At 40.8% G+C, this 22,679-nt stretch overlaps 2 protein-coding genes across 2 annotated transcripts; both read left to right on the top strand.

Annotated features, from left to right (window-relative positions):
- The first annotated feature begins 887 nt into the window (after window positions 1-887).
- On the top strand, window positions 888-4,305 carry LOC136263725 (uncharacterized). Its single transcript, XM_066058357.1, has 5 exons — window positions 888-1,147; window positions 1,199-1,669; window positions 1,802-2,479; window positions 2,557-3,404; window positions 3,716-4,305. The coding sequence occupies exons 1-5, from the start codon at window positions 888-890 to the stop codon at window positions 4,303-4,305; spliced, it is 2,847 nt and encodes a 948-aa protein (XP_065914429.1).
- Window positions 4,306-4,499: 194 nt separating this feature from the next.
- On the top strand, window positions 4,500-5,719 carry LOC136263726 (uncharacterized). Its single transcript, XM_066058358.1, has 2 exons — window positions 4,500-5,065; window positions 5,131-5,719. Exons 1-2 carry the CDS (start codon window positions 4,500-4,502, stop codon window positions 5,717-5,719), a joined length of 1,155 nt encoding a protein of 384 aa, XP_065914430.1.
- The last annotated feature ends 16,960 nt before the right edge of the window (window positions 5,720-22,679 follow it).

The following is a 22,679-nucleotide window of genomic DNA, read 5'->3' on the forward strand; positions in this document are numbered from 1 at the left end:
GTAGCATGTACATTTGGCTGGTGTTATTGTACTCCTGGTGTGCTGTTGTTATTTAGCTGTTGCTGCTGTATTTTTTACTGTTGTTGATTAAAGAGATTCTTAATCAGATAGACTGTGTATAGTTTCTCTGGAAATAGATTTGGGCTCAGTATCGTGGTCTTTACACCAATTTCTTGGTAGCAGAGGATGGTTCAAGGTTAAAAGCTGATGACTATGGAGACTAATAGTGAGATACTAGAGTTGGAGAAAGGTTTAGAACAGCAGCAAAGTAATGAACAGCTTGAAGATAGCATATTAGAGTTAAGACAAGAAAAAGCTAAAGTAAAGACACTATTTACTAAGGCAAGGCGTAGAACACTAGTTTTGATACAAGAAAAAGATGTGACTGTAGAAGTTATTAAGGATGCTTGTGAAGATTTAGATGAGGCTTTGGCAAATGTTATGGACACAATAACTAGGTTAGCAGATGCTTTTAGAGAAAACAGAGATCGTAAAAATGGTGATAAACTCAGCCAAGAAATAGAAAAGGTTGAGTTAGAGTATAGTAATGCACAAGATCGTGTGCAAGACACCTTGGATGAACTGAATAAAGTAGCTAACCTCAACAAGTTTGTCAGGAGATTAGAAGAAGATAGTTTCAAACAGAGACAATAGCTAATTATAAGACTACAGCCTCAAGGGAGGTATCAAAGTCAGAGGATTTAATAGCACACCAGCAGTCTGAACATGTAAAAGATAATATAAAACATCAACCGCGAGTTGTAAGAGAAGGCAGCATAGTAATAAGTAAGATTCCCACTGTGTCACTTCACTCAGCAGTGGATCATCAGATTACAGTACCAGAAAGAGGGGCATATTATCCATTGGATGAAGAGACAAGCCAGAATATGGCTGATTCTGCACTGATTGGACAAGACCTGTGGAAACAGCTCAAGAGGGTTAGTATTCCTGTTTTCTCCGGTGATAAAAGAACATACTCAAATTGGAAAGCTGCCTTTTTGGCCTGTGTGGATCAGGCACCAGCCACCCCAGAATACAAACTCCTTCAATTACGACAGTGTTTGGCTGGAGAAGCTTTAAAGACAATTGAAAGTTTGGGACACAGTGCTGCAGCATACCAAGCAGCAAAAGAACGATTAGAGCGAAAGTTTGGGGGTCAGAGAAGACAAATAGCCATATAGTTGGAGAAAATTGACAGTTTTAAGCCGGTTCGACCTGGAAATTACAAAGATATTGAAAAGTTTGCAGACCTATTGGATGTTGCTATTGTAAATGTGAAGGAAACACATTATCCTGAAGAGTTAAGGGATGGTATGTTGTATATCAAATTACAAAAGAAATTACCAACTCAAATGCTGGCTGCTTACCATCGTTGGGTGTTTGAAAACTGCAAGATTGAAAATGTTGAGGTGTTGCGTGAATGGATAGTTCGGGAGGCAGAATTCCAGATGAGGGCTATAGAAACAGTCCAAGGTTTGTCTACAGGAAGGCACGGAAAGCCAGAGACTAGATCTCATGGTTTTAGAGAACCTCATCAGACCTTTTTTGGGAGGTCAAATGCCAAGCTGGAGTCTGGTGAATCCCGAGGTCAGAGGTCATGTAGAGTTTGTAATAAACAACATGGAACATGGACATGTGATGAGTTCAAACAGCTGAATATCCAGAAAAGGTGGGAATGTGCAAAAAGATTAAGACTATGTTTCCGTTGTCTGGGCGAGGGTCACCTGGGCCAATACTGTATACGTACCAGAGTTTGTGGCTTGAATGGTTGCAAAAAGCTTCACCACTGACTGTTACATAGAAATCCAGTTACCTTACCTGATAACGTTGAGAAATCACAGAGAATAGCAACAAACAAAAGATCAACAGTTCAGGTTGATCAGCCACTTACTACTGAGGCATCAAAGTGTACCCAAGAAGAGAGGGTCCCAGTGACAAGAGTGGATTCCCCCAGGGAGGGGGACCAAGTGACATTAACTCAAAATACCACCATGGTTTCTGGAATCTCAAGTAATATTGCCTTAAGGACAATACCTGTATTTGTGAGGAATGGGCATAGAAAGTTGATGGTTAATGCTCTCTTGGATGATGCTAGTACTAAGACTTACCTGAATACGGATGTAGCATCAGAGTTGGGATTGAGGGGTAAGCTTCAGAGAATAAATGTAAATGTATTGAATAGCCGGGTTGAAACTTTTGAGACTTCACCAGTTGAGCTTTTGATAGAAAGTTTAGATGGAAATACTACTTTGAAAGTGACTGCACTTACAACAGGTAGAGTTACCGGGAACATGAAAGTTATTGATTGGGTCGAGTGTGCAGGAAGATGGCCACATTTAAGAAATATTGAGTTTCAAAAATTAGGACCTCGACCGATAGTTGATGTGTTAATAGGGCTGGATTGTTCTGATTTACATTTTTCTTTCAGGGATGTACGTGGTGAACCAGGTCAGCCTGTGGCTAGACTTACACCACTTGGGTGGACTTGCATTGGACCTGTCTATGATGAGGGACAGGCTTGTATGACTAATTTTGCTAGAACTTACTTTACCACAGGGACACTGATGTCAGCAAGATTGAAGCTGTATTACAGAAATTTTGGGAAGTCGACAGTTGTAGTGGAGAAGTGAGTTTCTTATCTCCTCAAGATAAACTGGTGTTAGAAAAGACAAAAAAATCAATTCAGTTTGTTGATAGTCATTATAGAATCTCCATACCATGGAAGGGAGATTCAGTGTATCTACCTGACAACTATTCTGTGGCGGTGAATCGTTTGAAGAACCTTGAGAAACGACTGGCAAAGAATCCTGAGGTGGCCAGGTCCTACCAAGAGACCATTAAACAACATTTGGAGAAGGGTTACATCAGGCAAGTTAATCCTTCGGAGAAGTCCCACAGACAGTGGTACTTACCACACTTTGCGATAGTTAAGAAGTCAAGGTTGACAACTAAAACCCGCATTGTATTTGATGCTTCTGCTCAATGTGATGGAGTGTCTTTGAATGATGCTATACACCAAGGGCCAAAGTTACAGAAGGAATTATATCAAGTTCTGCTACGTTTTAGAAAGCTCCCAGTAGCTTTGATATGTGATATAGCTGAAATGTATTTACAGATCAAGCTTTATCCACAGGATCGGCCTAGTCACAGGTTCCTATGGAGAAATTTAAGTTTGGAGGAAGACATAAAGGAGTATGAGTTTGATCGGTTAGTATTTCGTTTAAATTGTTCTCCGTTTTTGGCACAATTGATGACACAACATCATGCTAAGATTTATCAAGAAAGATACCCTATGGCTTCTGAAATTATATTAAAGTCAACCTATATGGATGATAGTATGACTTCAGTTGTGAGTGAAGTCAGGGAGTCCAACTTTATCAAGAGCTATCCAACCTTTGGGCAGGGTCAGGAATGCATGCCCATAAATGGCTATCAAATTCTGATGTGGTTCTTAGTCAGATTCCAGTAAAGGATAGAATTTATGAGATTGACCTAAACAGTGACCCCTTACCTTCAGTCAAGACACTTGGAGTAATGTGGCTAGCTACGGAGGATGTGTTTATGTTTAATTCAAAAATGATGGAACAAAGGTTTGAGTTAACAAAGAGAAATTTTTTGAAAAAAATTGCAACCTTGTTCGACCCATTGGGCTTTTTGTCCCCTTTTGTAATACGAGCAAAAATGTTAATGTAAGAAGTGTGGGTACAAGGTGTAGATTGGGATGAAGAGTTACCACTGGATACATCTACACAAGTGACAACATGGTTCAGAGAATTATCAAGTTTACCAAGTGTTAGAATTCCAAGGTGTTTACAGTTGAGGAAGGAGGTGAGCTCAATTGCAGTGCATGTGTTTGTGGATGCTTCACTGGAGGCTTATGGTGCAGTAGTTTATGTAAGAGTCAAATATCAGGATGGAAGTTTATCAGTACGTTTAGTTTCATCCACCAAGGTGGATCCACTTCAGTCAGTGAGTGTACCACGTTTAGAGCTCATGGGAGCTGTGTTAGGGAGCAGGTTAGCGACATCAATTTCAGATGCTTTAGATATGGAGAAACAATCCTATACTTTCTGGACTGATAGTGCAAATGTTCTATGGTGGATTAGGGGATACAGTAGAACATTTAAGTCATTTGTTGCAAACAGAGTGGGAGAAATACACTCATCCTCTTCTCGTGATCAGTGGCGATATGTTCCAACAAAGTTAAACCCAGCAGATTATTTGACACGTGGAGTTAAACTTATGGAGTTAGTAGAGTTGAGGATGTGGTGGGAAGGTCCAGAATATTTAATTAAAAGAAGATGAATCCCAATGGCCAAGGAATGTTGTTGACAAGAGACCTGCATCAGCTGTAGAAGAAGTTAAACAGAAATTTACAGTGAAAGAACCATCAGAAGAAAAATCAGCCTTTATGACTACCACAACAAAGATAATTTGGCGATTACAACCAGAATGTTTCTCCAGCTGGAATAAATTAACTAGATATACAAGCCTGGGTTATGAGATTTACAACAAATTGTCGTTCTCACCAGCATGAAAGATTGTTAGACAAAGGGATAAATTTGGAGGAAATAAGGGATGCAGAAAAACTAATTTTGAAGACAACACAGAAAGAATGTTTTAAAGAAGAGTATACAGCCATAGTCGAAAGAAAGAAATTACCTAAAAATTGTAAATTACTCAGTTTATGTCCACGACTGGATGATGATGGGGTGATGAGATCAGAGGGCCGACTCAAGTATGGTGAATTCCTTCCATATGATGTAAGGTATCCTATTATCCTGCCCAGGAAAAGTTGGATAACCAAACATATTGTGAAGCATCACCATGAGCTGGGGAACCATAGTGTGGGTACTAACCAGATATTGTCCACTTTATCATCCAAATATTGGATTGTGGCTGCCAGGGAAGCAATCATTGAGTGGGAGAGAGAGTGTGCCATGTGTAAGAGGAAGAAAGCAAAGAGGACAGAGCAAATAATGGCACCTTTTCCATTGAATAGGCTGACAACATCCTTGAGGGCTTTTGCAAGAGTGGGAGTAGATTTTGCTGGCCATTTATCACGGTACAGGGTCGAGGAAAGCGAAGACAGAAATGCTACTTATGTCTTTTCACGTGTCTCGCATGCAGAGCTGTTCACTTGGAAATTGCTTATGGTTTGGATGTTGATTCTTTTCTAACTGCTTTCAGCCGAATGATTAATAGGAGAGGACTACCAGAGGAAATAATATCAGATAACGGCACTAACTTTGTGGCAGCAGATAAAGAACTCAAGAAGATGACATGCCAAATAGTAAACGATTCGAAGTTCACTTCTGCAATGATTAAAAGAAAGATAAAGTGGTCTTTTAATCCTCCCCAAGCCCCACACTTTGGAGGAGTCTTCGAAACGATGATTAAAGCAGCAAAGAGGGCAATCACGGCTGTTCTAAGTAACTCAGACATTACTGATGAGGAATTGACGGCTTTTACTGAAGCGGAGGCCTTGATTAATTGCAGACCTTTGACTTATCAATCTGCTAATCCACATGACGATGTACCCCTTACACCGAATCATTTGTTACATAGTCAAATGGGGGGAACTTTCGCTCCTGAAAGTACAAAAGAGGTAGCTTACCATCCACTGAGACGATGGAGAAGAATACAAGAACTTAGTAGACATTTTTGGCAACGATGGTTTCATGAATGGATACCAGGTCTGAGTCCGCGGAAGAAGTGATTCGAGTTGCGGAACAATTTGAAAGTGGGTGATGTAGTTTTAATGATGACAACTGATAGTCCACGAGCTCACTGGCCTTTGGCAAGAGTTCTTGAAGTATATTCGGGCCAAGATGGGAATGTTCGCTCAGTTAAAGTTCAAGTAGCAGATAAGACCTTTGTTAGACCAATAGTTAAGCTTTGTCCACTAGAACTGGAATCAGCTAAATAAGAATATTTTGTACAGACAATTGAGAGATAATATGTGACCGGATTTGCAAAAGGGTACCTTTTCCACACACAAAATTTGACCCATTTTGTGAACTTTACAGCTTCATAACTTTTTGATCATGGTATATAATTGATTGAACTTTTCAATGAATGTAGCTACAGTATCTGGCTACATTATGATACTAAGAGCAAGTAAAACAGTATAAGGAGTCAACTGTTATATCATTTTGTTTCCTGGTATGTCAAATGTGTGGAAAAGGTACCTTTTCGCAAATCCGGTCACATATACCTTAACCAAAAGATTACTTAAAGAGAACGATTTACTGCTGATATTACACTAATTCCTATATCATCATGTAGAACATGAGGAGGGGGAAATGGAATAAAGATAAAAAATATACATACTTTTTCCCTCCACACTACAATAAAAAGTAATACAAAACAAAATATCCCATGGCTGTCGAGGCCTTGTACACTTACCAAACCCCTCCACAATCATTTGATTGTGTGAGGTCTACGGCAATAACAACCATGTGAAGGATAAACAGATGGCCAGCCGGAACTAGCAGTGAAGTGGATACGGAGCTGCACACTGTTACAGTTGAGTATGGTGAGTGAACAACATTAACTAATACTTAAACTAAAATTATTGACGAAACTAGCTACAACTACAACTAAAACCAAAACTCCATACTAAAACAACACTATCAGGAAGTACCAAAAAAATGTTAATTAAGATGGATAATTACGTTACATAATTTTAACAGCTAGACACCTAAACACTTGAAAATACATAATTCTGTTTAATTATATTTTGCAACTATGCAAAATGTTCAATGCTGATGGAGGTCCAGTAAGAAATTTCTGTAAATACATGGTCTTTGAGAAGATAAAAAAACTACTATGGACACCAAAACAAGGTTGTGACAAAAAAGTGGATTTGGCTGCCAGACTATTAGTTTTTGTTGTAGCACAGCTAGCTAGTTACAGCTTATTAAAGTACGTACTGTGCCAAAATTGGAAGCACATAGGCCCGTAGTAGTGTGCATAGTTTACTTATGATCGTAGTAGCAGTGGTGCTCAGATCTATGACCTGTCTCATTACGATGGGTCTCATTACGATGGGTCTCATTCTATTCACCCCAGCTGGAAGTTGTTCGGCCCTTTCAGTTGTCTGGAGCTTAATCTCGACTAACAGATTGAAGTAATACAATTTCTACTCGAGTACTATCCAATCACATGAATCACTTGCTGATCTTGCGGTCTGGCACTGAGTGGCTGAGTTAGTGTGTTCAGAGGAACAAGCTGTCGAGTATCAGTCTGTCTCAAATCTCTTTATCAAGGCGTTGGCAAAAGTCGAAGTGACAACTCAGCAGCCTTAATGTTTCACGTGCAACACTTGAAATTATAAGCACCCCGCTCATTCAGCAGCATAAGCACTTTCTTTGTGGTGTCTACAGAAAAGTGTTGATATGGAAAATTAATGCCTCGGTATGGTTTCAATGCTTGAAGAAGAAGACAACCAACCTGATTGAAGATAAAAGGAAAGGCAAGGCACACAGAGCATACACTCATCGGAACCCCAAAAGGCACATCCCACCGGTGAGTTTGCTGTTGTGGCGTAAAATGGTGACTATGTGCTGCTTCATTTGGGCTCTAGGCTTGCGACTGGTCAGGCTGTGAGTGAGGTAGTGAGACTAAAATTTGAGTTTTTGGCGATTTTTAAAAATTTTATATCTGTCCACCTGTAAGTGTTTTGTTGTATTTAATACTGTTTTATGTATTATATGGACTAGTACTATTCTGTAAAGGTGATTTTCACCACGTAAAATGTCTGTAGGATAATTTTCAAAGGCGGAATTTTGGGCAGCACGCAAAACAATCACCACGATCCCTTCTAATATCTGTTTATCTTTTCTGAAACCTCAGCTTGGCAAAACAGGCTGATCATAAAATCTCATCATTCCTTGTCGTTCGTTGTCCAATGCAAAGTACATGTATTTTACACTACATACAAAACACTAATTTACAACCTTTAACTCACAAAATCTCTACAGCACACCATACAATGAAAGAAAGCCCTTGAATTTCTCTATCTAATGCCAACTGTACAAATGGGAGTTATTAACTGCTGATGATGACATAATATGTGCTCTATACATTAACCTATTGGAAAATTTAATTATCTCGGCGGGAAAATATCAATTTACATCCTAAACTAAATTAGCTAAATTTAGTATCATTGTACACAGCGAAGGATGCTTAAAAATAATCCGACCGTACAAATAGTTAAACAAGTTGGTGTACAGAGATATGTTGAAAAACACATTTTTACGGGAATACTGAACGTGTAAATTTCACGGTACAAGACTCCTTTTTAGCTTCCCCTTTGTTACTACACAAAGAACTTACACATGAATAGAATTACCTTTCATCGAGGAATCTGATAAACCAAACTTCATGTCGTTCAATCAGAGTATGCAGAAGTTATGGCACCTTGTTTAGAAGACGGTGTAGTTTTATACGAAATGGGTATAACCTATTTGGAAATCCAGAATATCTTGCACAATTTTGATATGTAATATGAAGAATATGAGCAAAACAACAAATTTCAGTTTAGTCACAAATACACATACTGTTTCTTTTTCACTTGATATTTACTAGTGGACCAATACCAATTGCAAATAACTACCAGAGGGTGGTTTTGAGTTGGAGGATGCTTTCCAAGGTGGTGTTTAGGTATATGTTCCATTAGAGTTTTTGCAAAAAAAAACATACGATCTTTATTATTGTGGTTCATGACACTATCGTGGTTAGTGATTACACAATCTTGGTAACTTAACAGGCTTGTGGTCACCTTCATAAAATGCAACCGGATTTCATATAACCCGGCTTCCACACACACAAAATCAAACTTACATTTTTACCAGAAATTGATTGTTGGTTTAATACACTATCATATTCCACTCTGTATTTCCTTCAGGATTGGTAGGTCCGGTTTCTGCAGCAGCTTTCTTCCGACCCTGTCAAAGCCATGAGTGGAACTTTGGCACCATATTATGGCCATGGGTTTGTTGTAATGGTGTGTAGTGAGCTGGGACTTCACAGAGAGCTCACCAATAGTATTCGCAATCAATTTGGAGAGATTTTAGGGCCATGGAGGGCCATGGAGGGCCCAAACTTGGCCTCTGAATTCCATTCGTTTTCTTGTTCCATTTTATACTCCTATATTAAGCCCCTATTACTACCACCTGTGATCCACTTGAAAAACGCTGCCCAAAACAGGGCATATTTTGGGTATCAGAAACTTATACACCCACACAGTTATAGCTAGTAAATGGATGAATAATTGGTGCAAGTTTTGTTTGCACAGCTGTAGGCACTGGGAAGTTACTACACAATGATTACTTAAAATTGCCATATCTCCTTATGCATTGAAGCTGGGTTTTGTCACATCCAGTCACAAATACAGATATCGGTTCTTTTCTCTGATACTTTTTGTGACTGTGGTAATGTTTTGCATGTGGATATATGAAAGAAGCCAGTGATTGGCATGGTAGTATCATGGCGCATGGATTTCTCTGTGTACTGATATTATCAATTCACATAACAGCTGTATGGGGTGTGAGCATAAACATAGACTTTAGGTTGAGTTTACATCGTGTTATCACAACCACACTCTGTGTCATGCTATTCAAACAGAAATGCAAGTGCCAATACTGTTGACTCTTCTCAAAAATCTAGATTTTCTTGAGTATGCTGGTTACAAATCATGTATACTTTGTTCAAGAGCTGTATGTTTCTTGGTTAGGCGTGAAGTTATTATGCACATAAATTACAGAATCCCTGAGGATCGCAGATCCGATATGGGGAGGCTGAATTGTATGAGGAGGTGAAGGGTACATGGAAACAACATAGTCAGCTTACTACATGGTATTGCTTTTATTGTCCCTAGATCAGTAGAATTTAAAGTGAAAATAATAGAACAGGTCACGTGCTTAATCCCCTTTTTTGGACTGTGGGCAGTTAGTAGTGCTTAATTAAGTTTATCATATAACTACATATGTCATATCATAGTTACAAACTATACACATATTATGCTAGAGAAATGGATTAAAAGAGCTTAATACATAATAATAGCACCCCGACCACTAACAAACTGAGAAACTATCAGTCAGACTACACTATACTGCTAGTCTCTGGTAGCCAACCATTTTACTTTTATGGACATTGAAACTTCAGGGCCTAAACTTATGTTTTGGAAATGATCTGACAAGTCCTGTCATGTGCTTGGGTACCCTATGTGCTCAGGCTTACTCAGTAGTACTGTACAAGAAATTCTAAAAGTGTTAAGACACTAGCCAAAAATGGTCAGAAAATGACAAATGTCTAATCGTAATTTCAGGTGCTGATACCTAGCTTAGCACGACCAAAGAATAATATGGCTTTGAGAGCTATAACTCAATGTATCAAGACACACGGTAGTGTGTCGTGCGGCCCAAGAAGCCGGCGCGCAACCCCGTGAGTATATTGACAGGAAGAAAGAAAACGCAATTTTCGCACCTCCGTAGCTCTGTGTTGCCTTGATGAAACAAGACAAATTTTGCTGTGTACATTCCCTCCAACTTCAGTACTCCACAATCCAAATTTGAGCGAAATCGCTTCAGGCATTCCTGAGATATGCGACTTCAAAAATTGGCTTAGTTTCTTCGTTTTTTTTTTCTTCTTATTTTTTTTCCTCTTTTCGCACACTTACAAAAACTGCTATAAAATGCGAACGCGTTATCCGATTGCCTTGAAATTTGGCACACAGAAGGGGGGTATAAAGGCGCATCTCTGTACCAACTTTGGCTGGAATACCATAAACAGGCAAAGAGTTATGAGCGATTATGCACGACAAATAACACCAATATGTTGTCATGCCTACAGGGTAAACCGCATATGGGAAGAAGCTGAAAATCAGTGGGTGAATAGGTTAACTATTGAACCTCAAACCTTTTGTGGTTTGAAAGAAATCGAGCTAAAAACCAGGAAGATACAGCGAAAAAATCAACAGTGTGTAACAATTACGCAATCGAGATTAGCTAATTTTTCTATTATTATTATTATTATTGTTATGCTTGCCACGCCTACCAGATAAACCACTTGGGGTAATGCTTTGAAAATCGCTGTACAGATGGAGTTATCATCTTAGAAAGGCTCTTCAATGGTGTAGAAAAATCAGACTTAAAGCCACGGAGTTATAACACGAAATCCAACTTGGTGTAGCAAGTGCGAGATCGAGATACTCTAATAGAGCAGTCATCCTAATAGAGCAGTCACCCTGAACAGAATTCAAGAGATCAGTTTGAAATAAGTAACCTGTATAGAGATCAGCTACAAACAAATTACCCTGTAGAGAGTTCAGCTACAAACAATCCACCCTGTTCAGACATCAGTTAGAAGAAGTTTTCTTGTAGAGAATTCAGTTACAAACAAATCACCCTGTTGAAAGATCAGCTAGAAGATGTCACCTTATAGATAGTTCAGTTACAAAGAAACCACCATGTAGAGAATTCAGCTGCAAACAAATCACCTATACAGAATTCAGCTCCAACAAATCACCCTGTAGAGAGATCAGCTAGATGAAGTTTCCTTGTAGAGAGTTCTGCTACAAACAAATCACCCTGTAGAAAGATCAGCTAGAAGAAATCACCTTGTAGAGAGTTCAGCTTCAAAGAAGCAATCATGTGAGAGTTCAGGTACAAACAAATTGTCCTGTAGAGAGATCAGCTAGAAGAAGTTACCTTGTAGAGAGTTCAGCTACAAAGAAACCATCATGTAGATAGTTCAGGTACAAACAAATCACCCTGTAGAAAGATCAGCTATAGAAGAAATCACCTTGTAGAGAGTTCAGCTACAAAGAAACTATCATGTAGAGAGTTCAACTACAAACAAATCACCCTGTAGAAAGATCAGCTATAGAAGAAATCACCTTGTAGAGAGTTCAGCTACAAAGAAACCATCATGTAGAGAGTTCAGCTACAAACAAATCGGCCTGTAGAGAAATCAGCTAGAAGAAATTACCTTGTAGAGAGTTCAGCTACAAAGAAACCATCATGTAGAGAGTTCAGCTGCAAACAAATCACCTGTAGAGAGTTAAGCTACAAATAAATCTCCCTGTAGAGAGATCAGCTAGAAGAAGTCACCTTGCAGGGAGTTCAGTTACAAAGAAATAAACCATGTAGAGAGTTCAGCTGCAAACAAATCACCTGTAGAGAGTTCAGCTAGAAACAAGTCACCCTGTAGAGAGATCAGCTAGAAACAAGTCACCTTGTAGAGAGTTCAGCTAGAAGAAGTCACATTGTAGAGCTACAAAGAAACTACCATGTAGAGTTCAGCTGCAAACAAATCACCCTGTAGAGAACTCAGCTACAAACAAATCGCCCTGTAGAAAGATTAGCTAGAAGAAGTTACCTTATAGGGAGTTCAGCTATGAACAGATCACCCTGTAGAGAGCTCAGCTACAAACAAATCACCCTGTAGAGAGTTCAGTTACAAAGAAACCACCATGTAGAGAGTTCAGCTGCAAAAAAAATCAATCACTCTGTTGAGAGTTCAGCTAGAAGAAGTCACCTTGTAGAGAGTTAAGCTACAAATAAATCACCCTGTAGAGAATTCAGCTACAAACAAATCACCCTGTAGAAAGATCAGCTAGAAGAAGTTACCTTGTAGAGAGTTCAGCTACAAAGAAACCACCATGTAGAGAGTTCAGCTGCAAACAAATCACCTGTAGAGAGTTCAGCTAGAAACAAGTCACCCTGTAGAGAGATCAGCTAAAAACAAGTCACCCTGTAGAGAGTTCAGCTAGAAGAAGTCACATTGTAGAGAGTTCAGCTACAAAGAAACTACCACGTAGAGAGTTCAGCTGCAAACAAATCATCCTGTAGAGAGTTCAACTAGAAGAAGTCACCTTTTAGAGAGTTCAGCTACAAAGCAACCACCATGTAAAGAGTTCAGTTGCAAAAAACTCAATCACCTTGTAGAAAGATTGGCTAGAAGAAGTTACCTTGTAGAGAGTTCAGCTACAAAGAAACCACCATGTAGAGAGTTCAGCTGCAAACAAATCACCTATAGAGAGTTCAGCTAGAAACAAGTCACCCTGTAGAGAGTTCAGCTAGAAGAAGTCACATTGTAGAGAGTTCAGCTACAATGAAACTCCCATGTAGAGAGTTCAGCTGCAAACAAATCACCCTGTAGAGAATTCAGCTACAAACAAATATGCAGTGTAAAAAGATCAGCTAGAAGAAGTTACCTTGTAGAGAGTTCAGCTACAACGAAACCACCATGTAGAGAGTTCAGCTACAAACAAATCACCTGTAGAGAGTTCAGCTAGAAACAAGTCACCCTGTAGAGAGATCAGCTAGAAACAAGTCACGTTGTAGAGAGTTCAGCTAGAAGAAGTCACGTTGTAGAGAGTTCAGCTATAAAGAAACCACCATTTAGAGAGTTCAGCTGCAAACAAATCACCCAGTAGAAAGTTCAGCTATGAACAGATCACCCTGTTGAGAGTTCAGTTAGAAACAAGGAATCCTGTAGAGAGATCACCTAGAAGTATCGCCTTGTAGAGATTTCAGCTACAAACAAATCACCTGTAGAGAGTTCAGCTACAAACAAATCACCCTGTAGAGAGATCAGCTAGAAGAAGTCACCTTGTAGAGAGTTCAGCTATAAAGAAACCACCATGTAGAGAATTCAGCTGCAAACAAACACCCTGTAGAGAACTCAGCTACAAACAAATCGCCCTGTAGAAAGATCAGCTAGAAGAAGTTACCTTGTAGGGATTTCAGCTACAAACAAATCACCCTGTAGAGAGTTCAGCTACAAAGAAACCATTCTGTAAAGAGCTCAGCTGCAAACAAATCACTTGTACAGAATTCAGCTACAAACAAATCACCCTGTAGAGAGATCAGCTAGAAGAAATTACCTTGTAGATAGTTCAGCTACAAACAAATCACCCTGTAGAAAGATCAGTTAGAAGAAGTTACCTTGGAGAAAGTTCAGCTACAAAGAAACCATTTTGTAAAGCGCTCAGCTGCAAACAAATCACCTGTACAGAATTCAACTACGAACAAATCACCCTGTAGAGAGATCAGCTATAAGAAGTTACCTTGTAGATAGTTCAGCTACAAACAAATCTCCCTGTAGAGAGATCAGCTAGAAGAAATTACCTTGTAGAGAGTTCAGCTACAAAGAAACCACCATGTAGAGAGTTCAGCTGCAAAGAAATCACCCTGTAGAAAATTCTGCCAGAAACAAATTGCCCTGTAGAAAGATCAGTTAGAAGAAGTTACCTTTTAGAGAGTTCAGCTACAAAGAAACCATTCTGTAAAGAGCTCAGCTGCAAACAAATCACCTATACAGAATTCAGCTACAAACACATCACCCTGTACAGAGATCAGCTAGAAGAAGTTACCTTGTAGATCGTTCAGCTACAAACAATTCACCCTGTAGAGAGAGCAATTAGAAGAAGTCACCTTGTAGAGTGTTCAGTTACAAAGAAACCTCCATGGAGATTTCTGTAATCAATATAATATTATGTGACCGGATTTGCGAAAAGGGGTCTTCCACACACATCCAATTCTGTAACCGTTGGAGACCATAACTCAGTGTTCAAGTAACATATTAACCTGAAAATTTCACCACGTATTCAGCTATAGTGGTGCTCACCACTGTCCAAAATTCAAGGCAATAGCTCTTTCCAATCTGAAGTTATCAATTGTCAAAGTTGGCAAATTGGATGTGTGTGGAAGACCCCTTTTCGCAAATCCGGTCACATATGTATTATACAGTATATATAATTTGTACATTTACTGATAAAATATTTAAAGTACACCTACTTCATCTTTTCTTCTTCCTGTAGTAAAGAAAAAAACATAGGTTAAAAAAGTCCCAAAGCTGGCCATAGGCCGGCTTTGGGGTATACAAATACAAAAAGAAATGAAATCTAATCCAAAACAGCCAAGCTGTAAAAAAAGTGTGCGGCCCTCAGAAAGGCTATGGTGAAAAAGATAATATGAAATCCAAGGTGGCGGCCAAGAAATGGCTGTGATGGTAGGTTAATGGTAAAAATTTTAATAATGACAATTTAGGTAAATTTTGTGAAGCGGCACAAAAATTCACCTGAATTGTCGTTATTAAAATTTTTACCATTAACCTACCATCACAGCCATTTCTTGGCCGCCACCTTGGATTTCATATCTTTTTTCACCATAGCCTTTCTGAGGGCCGCACACTTTTTTTACAGCTTGGCTGTTTTAGATTAGATATAGCTTTACAACAAAAAATCTCTTATGACAATGAACACATAAATGACATAATAGGTAAACTCTCCAAACACACCCCACAGATTGAAAAACCAAGTTTATCCAGTAGTCTAATATTAGCCAACTCATCTCTGTAGTTTCAGTGTCCAACGACAGTACAATAGCTCAAGTATACCATACAGTCAAGTGGTTGTGCAGGGTGGGAGCTGACTATGTTGTTTCCATGTATCCTTCACCTCCTCATACAATTCATCATCCCATATCAGTTTTGTGAACCTTGGGAATCTGTAATCGTATTTAGGAGGCTCCAAATACATTTCAACAACATAGTCAGCTTACTACATGGTATTGTTCAAAGCATCCTGGATTTAACCGCGAATTTTGGGTTGAAATCCCATAGACTTAGTCAACACTCAAATGCTGTATGAACACTTGGGGACTTCTCTGGTCTATCTGTATATAGGCAACACACTAACAAAATCCATCTCTTGGGCTAGGAAGGTGCTCCCCCCGCTGTATGATGTGATATTATAATGCACTGAATACAAATCATACCTAACAGATTGGTATAAGACTTGTACATGTAGCTGAAGTACACATAAACGAATACCTCAGGGGGGACCTCTTGACACGAATGTATATATCCACTTTAACAATTACAGTAAACTGGACTGGTTTATCTATAGTGTACTTGTTGGCCAAGTCATCAGACTGCCTCAGGTTAGGCACTTCCAATAAAGTGGCAGATTATGTGAGAAGCCATCCTCCACTGAGTCTTTTGAGCCACTTACAGTGAACTCCCAGAGACCATAGCCTGGTCCAGGACAAAAAACTGTCTTCTCAATTGATTGGTCGTCCATCAGGAAATTCCAGTAAGCACTCTGCAGGTCCAACTTGGAGAACACTTTCTTCCCATTAAGTTTACAAAATCCACACATATTCTCACCTTCCCAGAGCTCTTAGGCACATATACAACCGGGGCACACAATGGGCTTGTGTCCGGGTGAATAATATAATGCCTTCCTTTGCTATGTCTTCTAGCTGGGCGTGTACCCGCTCTGCATAGTGAAAGGGGATCTGTCGAAGTGGAACTTTGATTGGCGTTGCCTCTCCAGTGTCTATGACGTGCCTTGTCACATTTGTTTGTCTCAGCTGTTTTGAGAATAGCTCCTTAAATTCTTTTATGACTGTTTCCAGTTCAGGGTGAACATCTGTGGGCATCTCAAACTGAATACAATTCTTATCTGCACACTTTACAGGAATGGCCTGGGGACAATCTTCATCAATGGTAACTGCACCACATGATCTCAGCTCTAATAGCAATGCTTGGTCTGGAAAATTAGTTCTGTGGAATGTGTAAGAATATAAACTCTAGAGCACTGCACATGCACTAATACACTCACAATTGTAACACTAGCACACAGTATATATGTATGATTGTACCTTTTTATTGGACACTATCACATGAGAGATAACTGAACACCTCGTGGCAGATCCGTTTCCTACATGGCGTGGTAAGCAGTTACACATTCTAGCATGGCTAATTCAACCAGTACAACAAGGGGGACAGTCACTGCCTGTCTGTTAATCTCTGGAGTTAATCCCTGGTGCCGGCGAGAGGCACCCATGAAAGTGATGTCATAACAGCTTTAGTGTTCAGTCTCTTTCTGTTACTTCCCTCTAGCCCAATAAAGATGCCCTACATGTTCCAGCTAAGTGCCGTACCCAAGCTGGACCTCCAAGAAGACTGTGGCACAGATTTCGAGGTGTGGAAAGCCTAGTGGATTTCCTACTCAACCCTGTCAGGTCTCAATGGTGAGTCAGCTGCTACCCAGGTACAAGCATTAACTGTATATTTTTTCACACGGAACACTCACGGTAGTTAATAACCTTGGTCTTAGTGAGGAAAACAGGAATAACGCTGAAGCAATTATTGCAGCAATCAAATGCCATGTTGATGGGCATATCAATAAGTCTGGAGCGTTGTCGGCTCCAGTGCAGAGTGCAGCAATCGGGAGAGAACTTTGATGACTATCTAGTGTCACTGAGGGAGCTTGCTAAATCATGCAACGTCTGTTCCATTGTGACAGTATCCGTGACCAGATCATCAAAGGACTTGTGGATGGTGACACTATTGAACAACTGCTGAGGCAACAGAACCTAACCCTTGACACAACCACTATGTGCCATGCACAAGAAGCAGCTAAAAACCAACATAAAGACCTAACTGACCACTCTGTCCTAGCCATCAGGAAATCTGCAAAACCACAAGTATGGCAGGTTCCACCACACACTAGCCAGATGATTCTGAAACCTTGCCCAGGATGTGGGTTACAAGCCTATCAAGGGAGAAGAGCACAGTGCCCAGCTTTCAAGCAGACATGCCACTATTGCCTCAAAGTCGGCCATTTTTCTAGGGTTTGACATGGTCGTCAACAGCAGAAGAAACACCAGCATTGCAACTGCAGAAGACAAAGACCAGGAGTCTAATGAGATGCCACTAGGGTTATCCATCATCAGCTTAAAGCAAGTAGTTACAATAGACCTGGCACCAACCGTGACGGTGCACCTGCATACACACCATGGGTCCTATCACACCCAAGTACTTCCAGATTCAGGAGCAGACATATCAGCTGCTGGTGAGCATGTCCTCCCACCACTCAACGAATACAGGGACAACCTCTTACCATCAGAATTCACACCACGTGCAGCTAATGGGTAGAGGATGCATGCTATTGGAAAGACGAGTGTTTGCTTTCAGCTAGCTGGTAATGAACATGAAGAAAATGTATACATCTTCCCACACTTGAGTGGGGTCATAGTTTCTTGGAGGGCAGCCAAGGCCTTGAAAATCCTGCCACCACATTATCCCCTACTACCCCCCCAAGCTCACAAAACATTATTACAGGCCACAGAGTGGTGTGCTCCCGTAGTGGTTGCTCCCAAGAAGAATTCTAATAAGATTCGTATGTGTACAGATCTCTCCCACCTTCATTGTTTTGTGGTCCGAGAGAGGTATCAGTCTCCAACACCTGCTCAGGCTGTAGCTGATATCGCAGCTAGTGATGCAAAATATTTTACTGTCATTGATGCCCTAAAGGAATACCACCAATGTCCCCTAGACCAACACAGCCAGCTGCTGACAACATTCATTGCACCATTTGGGAGATTCAAATACCTTCGTACCCCCTATGGAATCTCCTCAATATCAGAGCACTACAGCCGCCGGATGACTGGGGCTTTCAAGGGATTGTCAGGCTTTAGATGTGTAGTGGATGATTTTGTCATTTGTGATGGCAACATCACAGATCACATTGCACATGTGAAATAGTTTTTTCAGCGTTGTGCTGAACAACACATCGTGCTCAATGCTGAGAAATGTAGATTCTTCCAAACCAAGACAACCTTTGCTTCTCCAACCAAGGCTACCAGATAGACCCATCCATCACAGAAGCCATCTCAAATTACCCTGTCCCAACCAACCGCACAGAACTTTGCTCCTTCATTGGACTAGTTAACCAGTTGTCCTCCAGCACCAGTGCCAGTCGCAACCCTCTCGACACCATTCAGACCTCTGTTAAGCACCAAGAATGAATTCACATGGTCACCTTGTCACGATACAGCCTTCATAGATGCTAAGAAGTCTCTCACCACTCAGCCCATCTTGGCCTTCTGTGACCTTACCAAACCCACTAGGCTCAGCACCGACACCAGTCAGCAAGGGCTAGGGTATGTCCTTCAGCAACTACATGGGGACATGTGGTCCCTAGTGCAAGCAGGATCCCGATTTCTTTCAAACGCTGAGTCTCGTTATGCAATAATTGAGCTAGAGTTACTCGCAGTTGTGTTGGCAGCCACAAAGTGCAAGATATTTCTAGCAGGCCTTCGACAATTCTCTGTGGTAACTAACCACAATCCATTGGTTTCCATTCTTAACAATCGAAGATTGGATGAAATCGAAAACCCCAGGCTTCAGTGACTCAAGCCTCACCTAATGGCATGCAACTTTACAGCTCAGTGGGTCAAGGGAAAAGGCAATAATACACCTGATGCTCTCTCACGCAACCTGCTTTCTGACCCTCAATGGGATGACTCCCTTGCTGAATATGACTGCCAATACCATCCAGAACCCTCAATTACAGAGATCAGAATCCTTCAGTGTGATAAACGCAACAGCATTCGGCTACATAACCTACGTGAAGAAGCCACCAAGGACCCAGAGTATCAACAGTTACACCACACAATCACTCAGTGCTTCCCCAACCATCGCAATCAACTGCCAGAGGCTTGTAGACACTATTAGAACAATAGAGAGCATCTAACCATAGATGATGGGTTCATTGTATATGGATGTAACTTGTTGATACCTGCATCTATGCAACAAAAGGTGCTAGCCAACCTACACAAATCACACCAGGGAGCCGTGTGAACCAAAGAAAGAGCCAGATTATCACTGTATTGGCTGGGCATCAACAATGATATTGCCAATGTAATCTTGTTATGTAAGAATAGTCAGGATCACCTCCCATCCAACTGCAAAGAGCCCATCATGTCTAAACCAAAGCCATCCCGACCTTTTCAAAAGATTGTTGTAGACTTCTGCAGCTATTGTGGACAGCAATTTCTTATCATGGTTGACTGCCTCATGGGCTGGCCAGACATTATCTCCATGCGAAACAACACCTCCACACAGCACTTGTCCAATCATTGACCCAGTCATTCTGCCGCACCACAGTTCCAGACTTAGTGTGGTCAGATGGTGGGCCACAATTCTCCTCCAAGAATTTAAATGATTTTGCCAGTCAGTGGGGATTTGAGCACAAGACATCATCACCACACTACCCTCAGAGTAATAGTAAGATTGAGGCCACTGCAAAGTCCATGAAGAAGATCATTGCATCGTCCTGGGGTAACAGATCGGTGAAACTAAATGTTTTGTGTCGGGCACTACTGCAATACCAGAATACACCATCACGCAAACATGGAAAGTCTCCTGCACAGAAGCTGTACAGTAGACCTATACAGGACACACTACCAGCACACTGCCACTCATTTTCACCTAAATGGCAATGCAGTACCCTTGAAACTGAACAGTTGGCAGAACATACTTTAGCACAGGCTGAGTTATATTACAATAGCCATGCTCAAAAACTCCAAAATATTCAACTGGGATCCACTGTGACTCTACAGAACCCTCAGACAAAGCTTTGGGACATATATGGCACAGTGGTCAACATTAGTCCCCACCGCAGATACTCAGTGAAGACTCAGAGTGTATGAGTCCTGGTACGTAATAGAGGATTTTTATGACATTGTACACCAGCCTCACTGTGCACATCTGGTAGAAATAACCCACAGTCAGATACTCCACCCTATCCAGAAGAGATAGCGCAATATCCAAATGACAACCAAGACCTCCAAACTCTAGAACCACCATCACAAGATCCTCAGATGCCGACACAGCACCCACAGACCCCACCACAAAAACTTCATAGATCAGAGCATACCTGTACACCACCACAATGCCTGATAGAGGATCCCCAAAGGCCCTGATATCAGCATGGTTATCCTGTGGACTACACCATGCTTGGTGGGGGGATGTAAGAACATAAATTATGAACTATTCTATAGCACTGCACAGGTACTAATACACTCACAATTGTAACACTGGCTAACAGTATATATGTGTGATTGTACCTTTTTATTGAGCACTATCATGTGAGAGATAACTGAAAACCTTGTGGCAGATCTGTTCCCTCAGAATGTACTGGATTTGAAGTTGAGCACAAATCCATGCTCTCTCAGAAAGTCACATCCCAGTATGGCTAGTACAGACAGGTGATCAACAACAATAAAGGAATGTTTAGTAGAAAATGGTCTCAGAGTCACAGTTACATTAGTTATGCCACAGGGCATGATGTTCCTTCCATCAGCATTCACTAATTTGGTGTGGGAATTGGCTTACAAGCGATCTTTGCTGAAGACTGAACATGATGCTCCTGAATCTAACAATATTGTGAGAGGATTGCTGTTCAAGTGTCCATGTGCAAAAGCAGTGCAATTGCTGTGTGCAAGTACAGGAACATGTGCAACAGGTTGAACATTATTTAAACCTAGGGAGTGCCCCCTGCTCAATGGTTCAGGACACCCCCCTGCCATTTCCCTGACTCCAACAATTCTGATTGCTATGTCACCCTTTCCCACAATTATAGCAGATCAGCTCACTCCTCGAACAACAGTTGTTGGCTATATGGCCCAGTTTTCCACACCTGAAACAATGTTTGGTGCAGGGGCTTGCCTTGTTTACACTTAATGCTGCCAACTGCTCTGTCATCACTTTCAGGGTTTCCTCCATTTTGTCTAGTCAACTTGACTCTTCAACTTCTTTCACAATGCTTACAGGGTGAGTTGTGTTTGTGTCTGCCCTCTGATATATCAGAATGGCTTCTCTATCCTAAGCAATTGTCTGTGCACATGCTCCCTTGGGTAACAACTTCAACTGGAGAGTGACTTCAGGTACAGCTCTCATTAAATGGAATCTTAGCTCAGAGTCGTGGATCTCTGCAGGCAGTCCAGGGGATGATTGATCTAACAGCATTTCTATATCTTGAGTGAGTTCATCTAGGCTCTCGATTCCCTCTCGAAGGCATCTGTGTGTTAGCTGCTTGCGGGCTGCAAGACAGTCCTCATCAGTGTCAGGATTTGGTCTGCTGATTATGCCCTTCTTGAGAGCGTCATATGATGCGTTGTCATTTTCTCTAAAAGACTTGTAAATGGTCCAAACTTGTCCCCTGAGTAACTTCAGCAGTCGCACAAGTTTCTTGGCCGCGTCTCACTCATTGGCTGCGGCACATACATCGAATCACCTGAACCATGACGTAGCATTTCCATCTTCCAAAGGCTCTGGTAAACAGATCATAGTTCCTTTAGCCACTGTCCTGGGTTTCAGCACCAATGTAATAACTCAAGAACAAATATAACAAAAGATAACACTTACAACTCAAAGCACATGAACGAGAGAGGGAGGTCATGTGTCAATCACCAGATACAAGATTACGCACACTGTAATTAATATTACAGTAGCTTCTGAATATGTTGATCCTGACAACATTGACTACTGTAGAACTGAACAAATATTGTGTGTTCATGGCGATAAGTGTAGCTACCCTACTGCAAAAGTACAGTTTAAACTGGGTAGATGGAGGAGATGTGGAAATGTGGTTGTGGTTCCTAATGTACCAGTGGCTGTGTTACTGGGTACAGATATTTACCAACCAAGAAATTCTTACTGTTAAGGCTTAATGAATACAACTCATATCCAGGGAAATGTGTGAACTATGAGACATACAGCCACTAGTAGAATGGAATCAACTATAATGGACCAACTCCCTTCTCAGAGTAGGTTATGTATTTCTGGTAATGATGTTTCTGAGCTAAGAAGGGAGG

This window comes from Dysidea avara, chromosome 8 (assembly GCF_963678975.1).
Source record: "Dysidea avara chromosome 8, odDysAvar1.4, whole genome shotgun sequence".
Taxonomy (NCBI): domain Eukaryota; kingdom Metazoa; phylum Porifera; class Demospongiae; order Dictyoceratida; family Dysideidae; genus Dysidea; species Dysidea avara.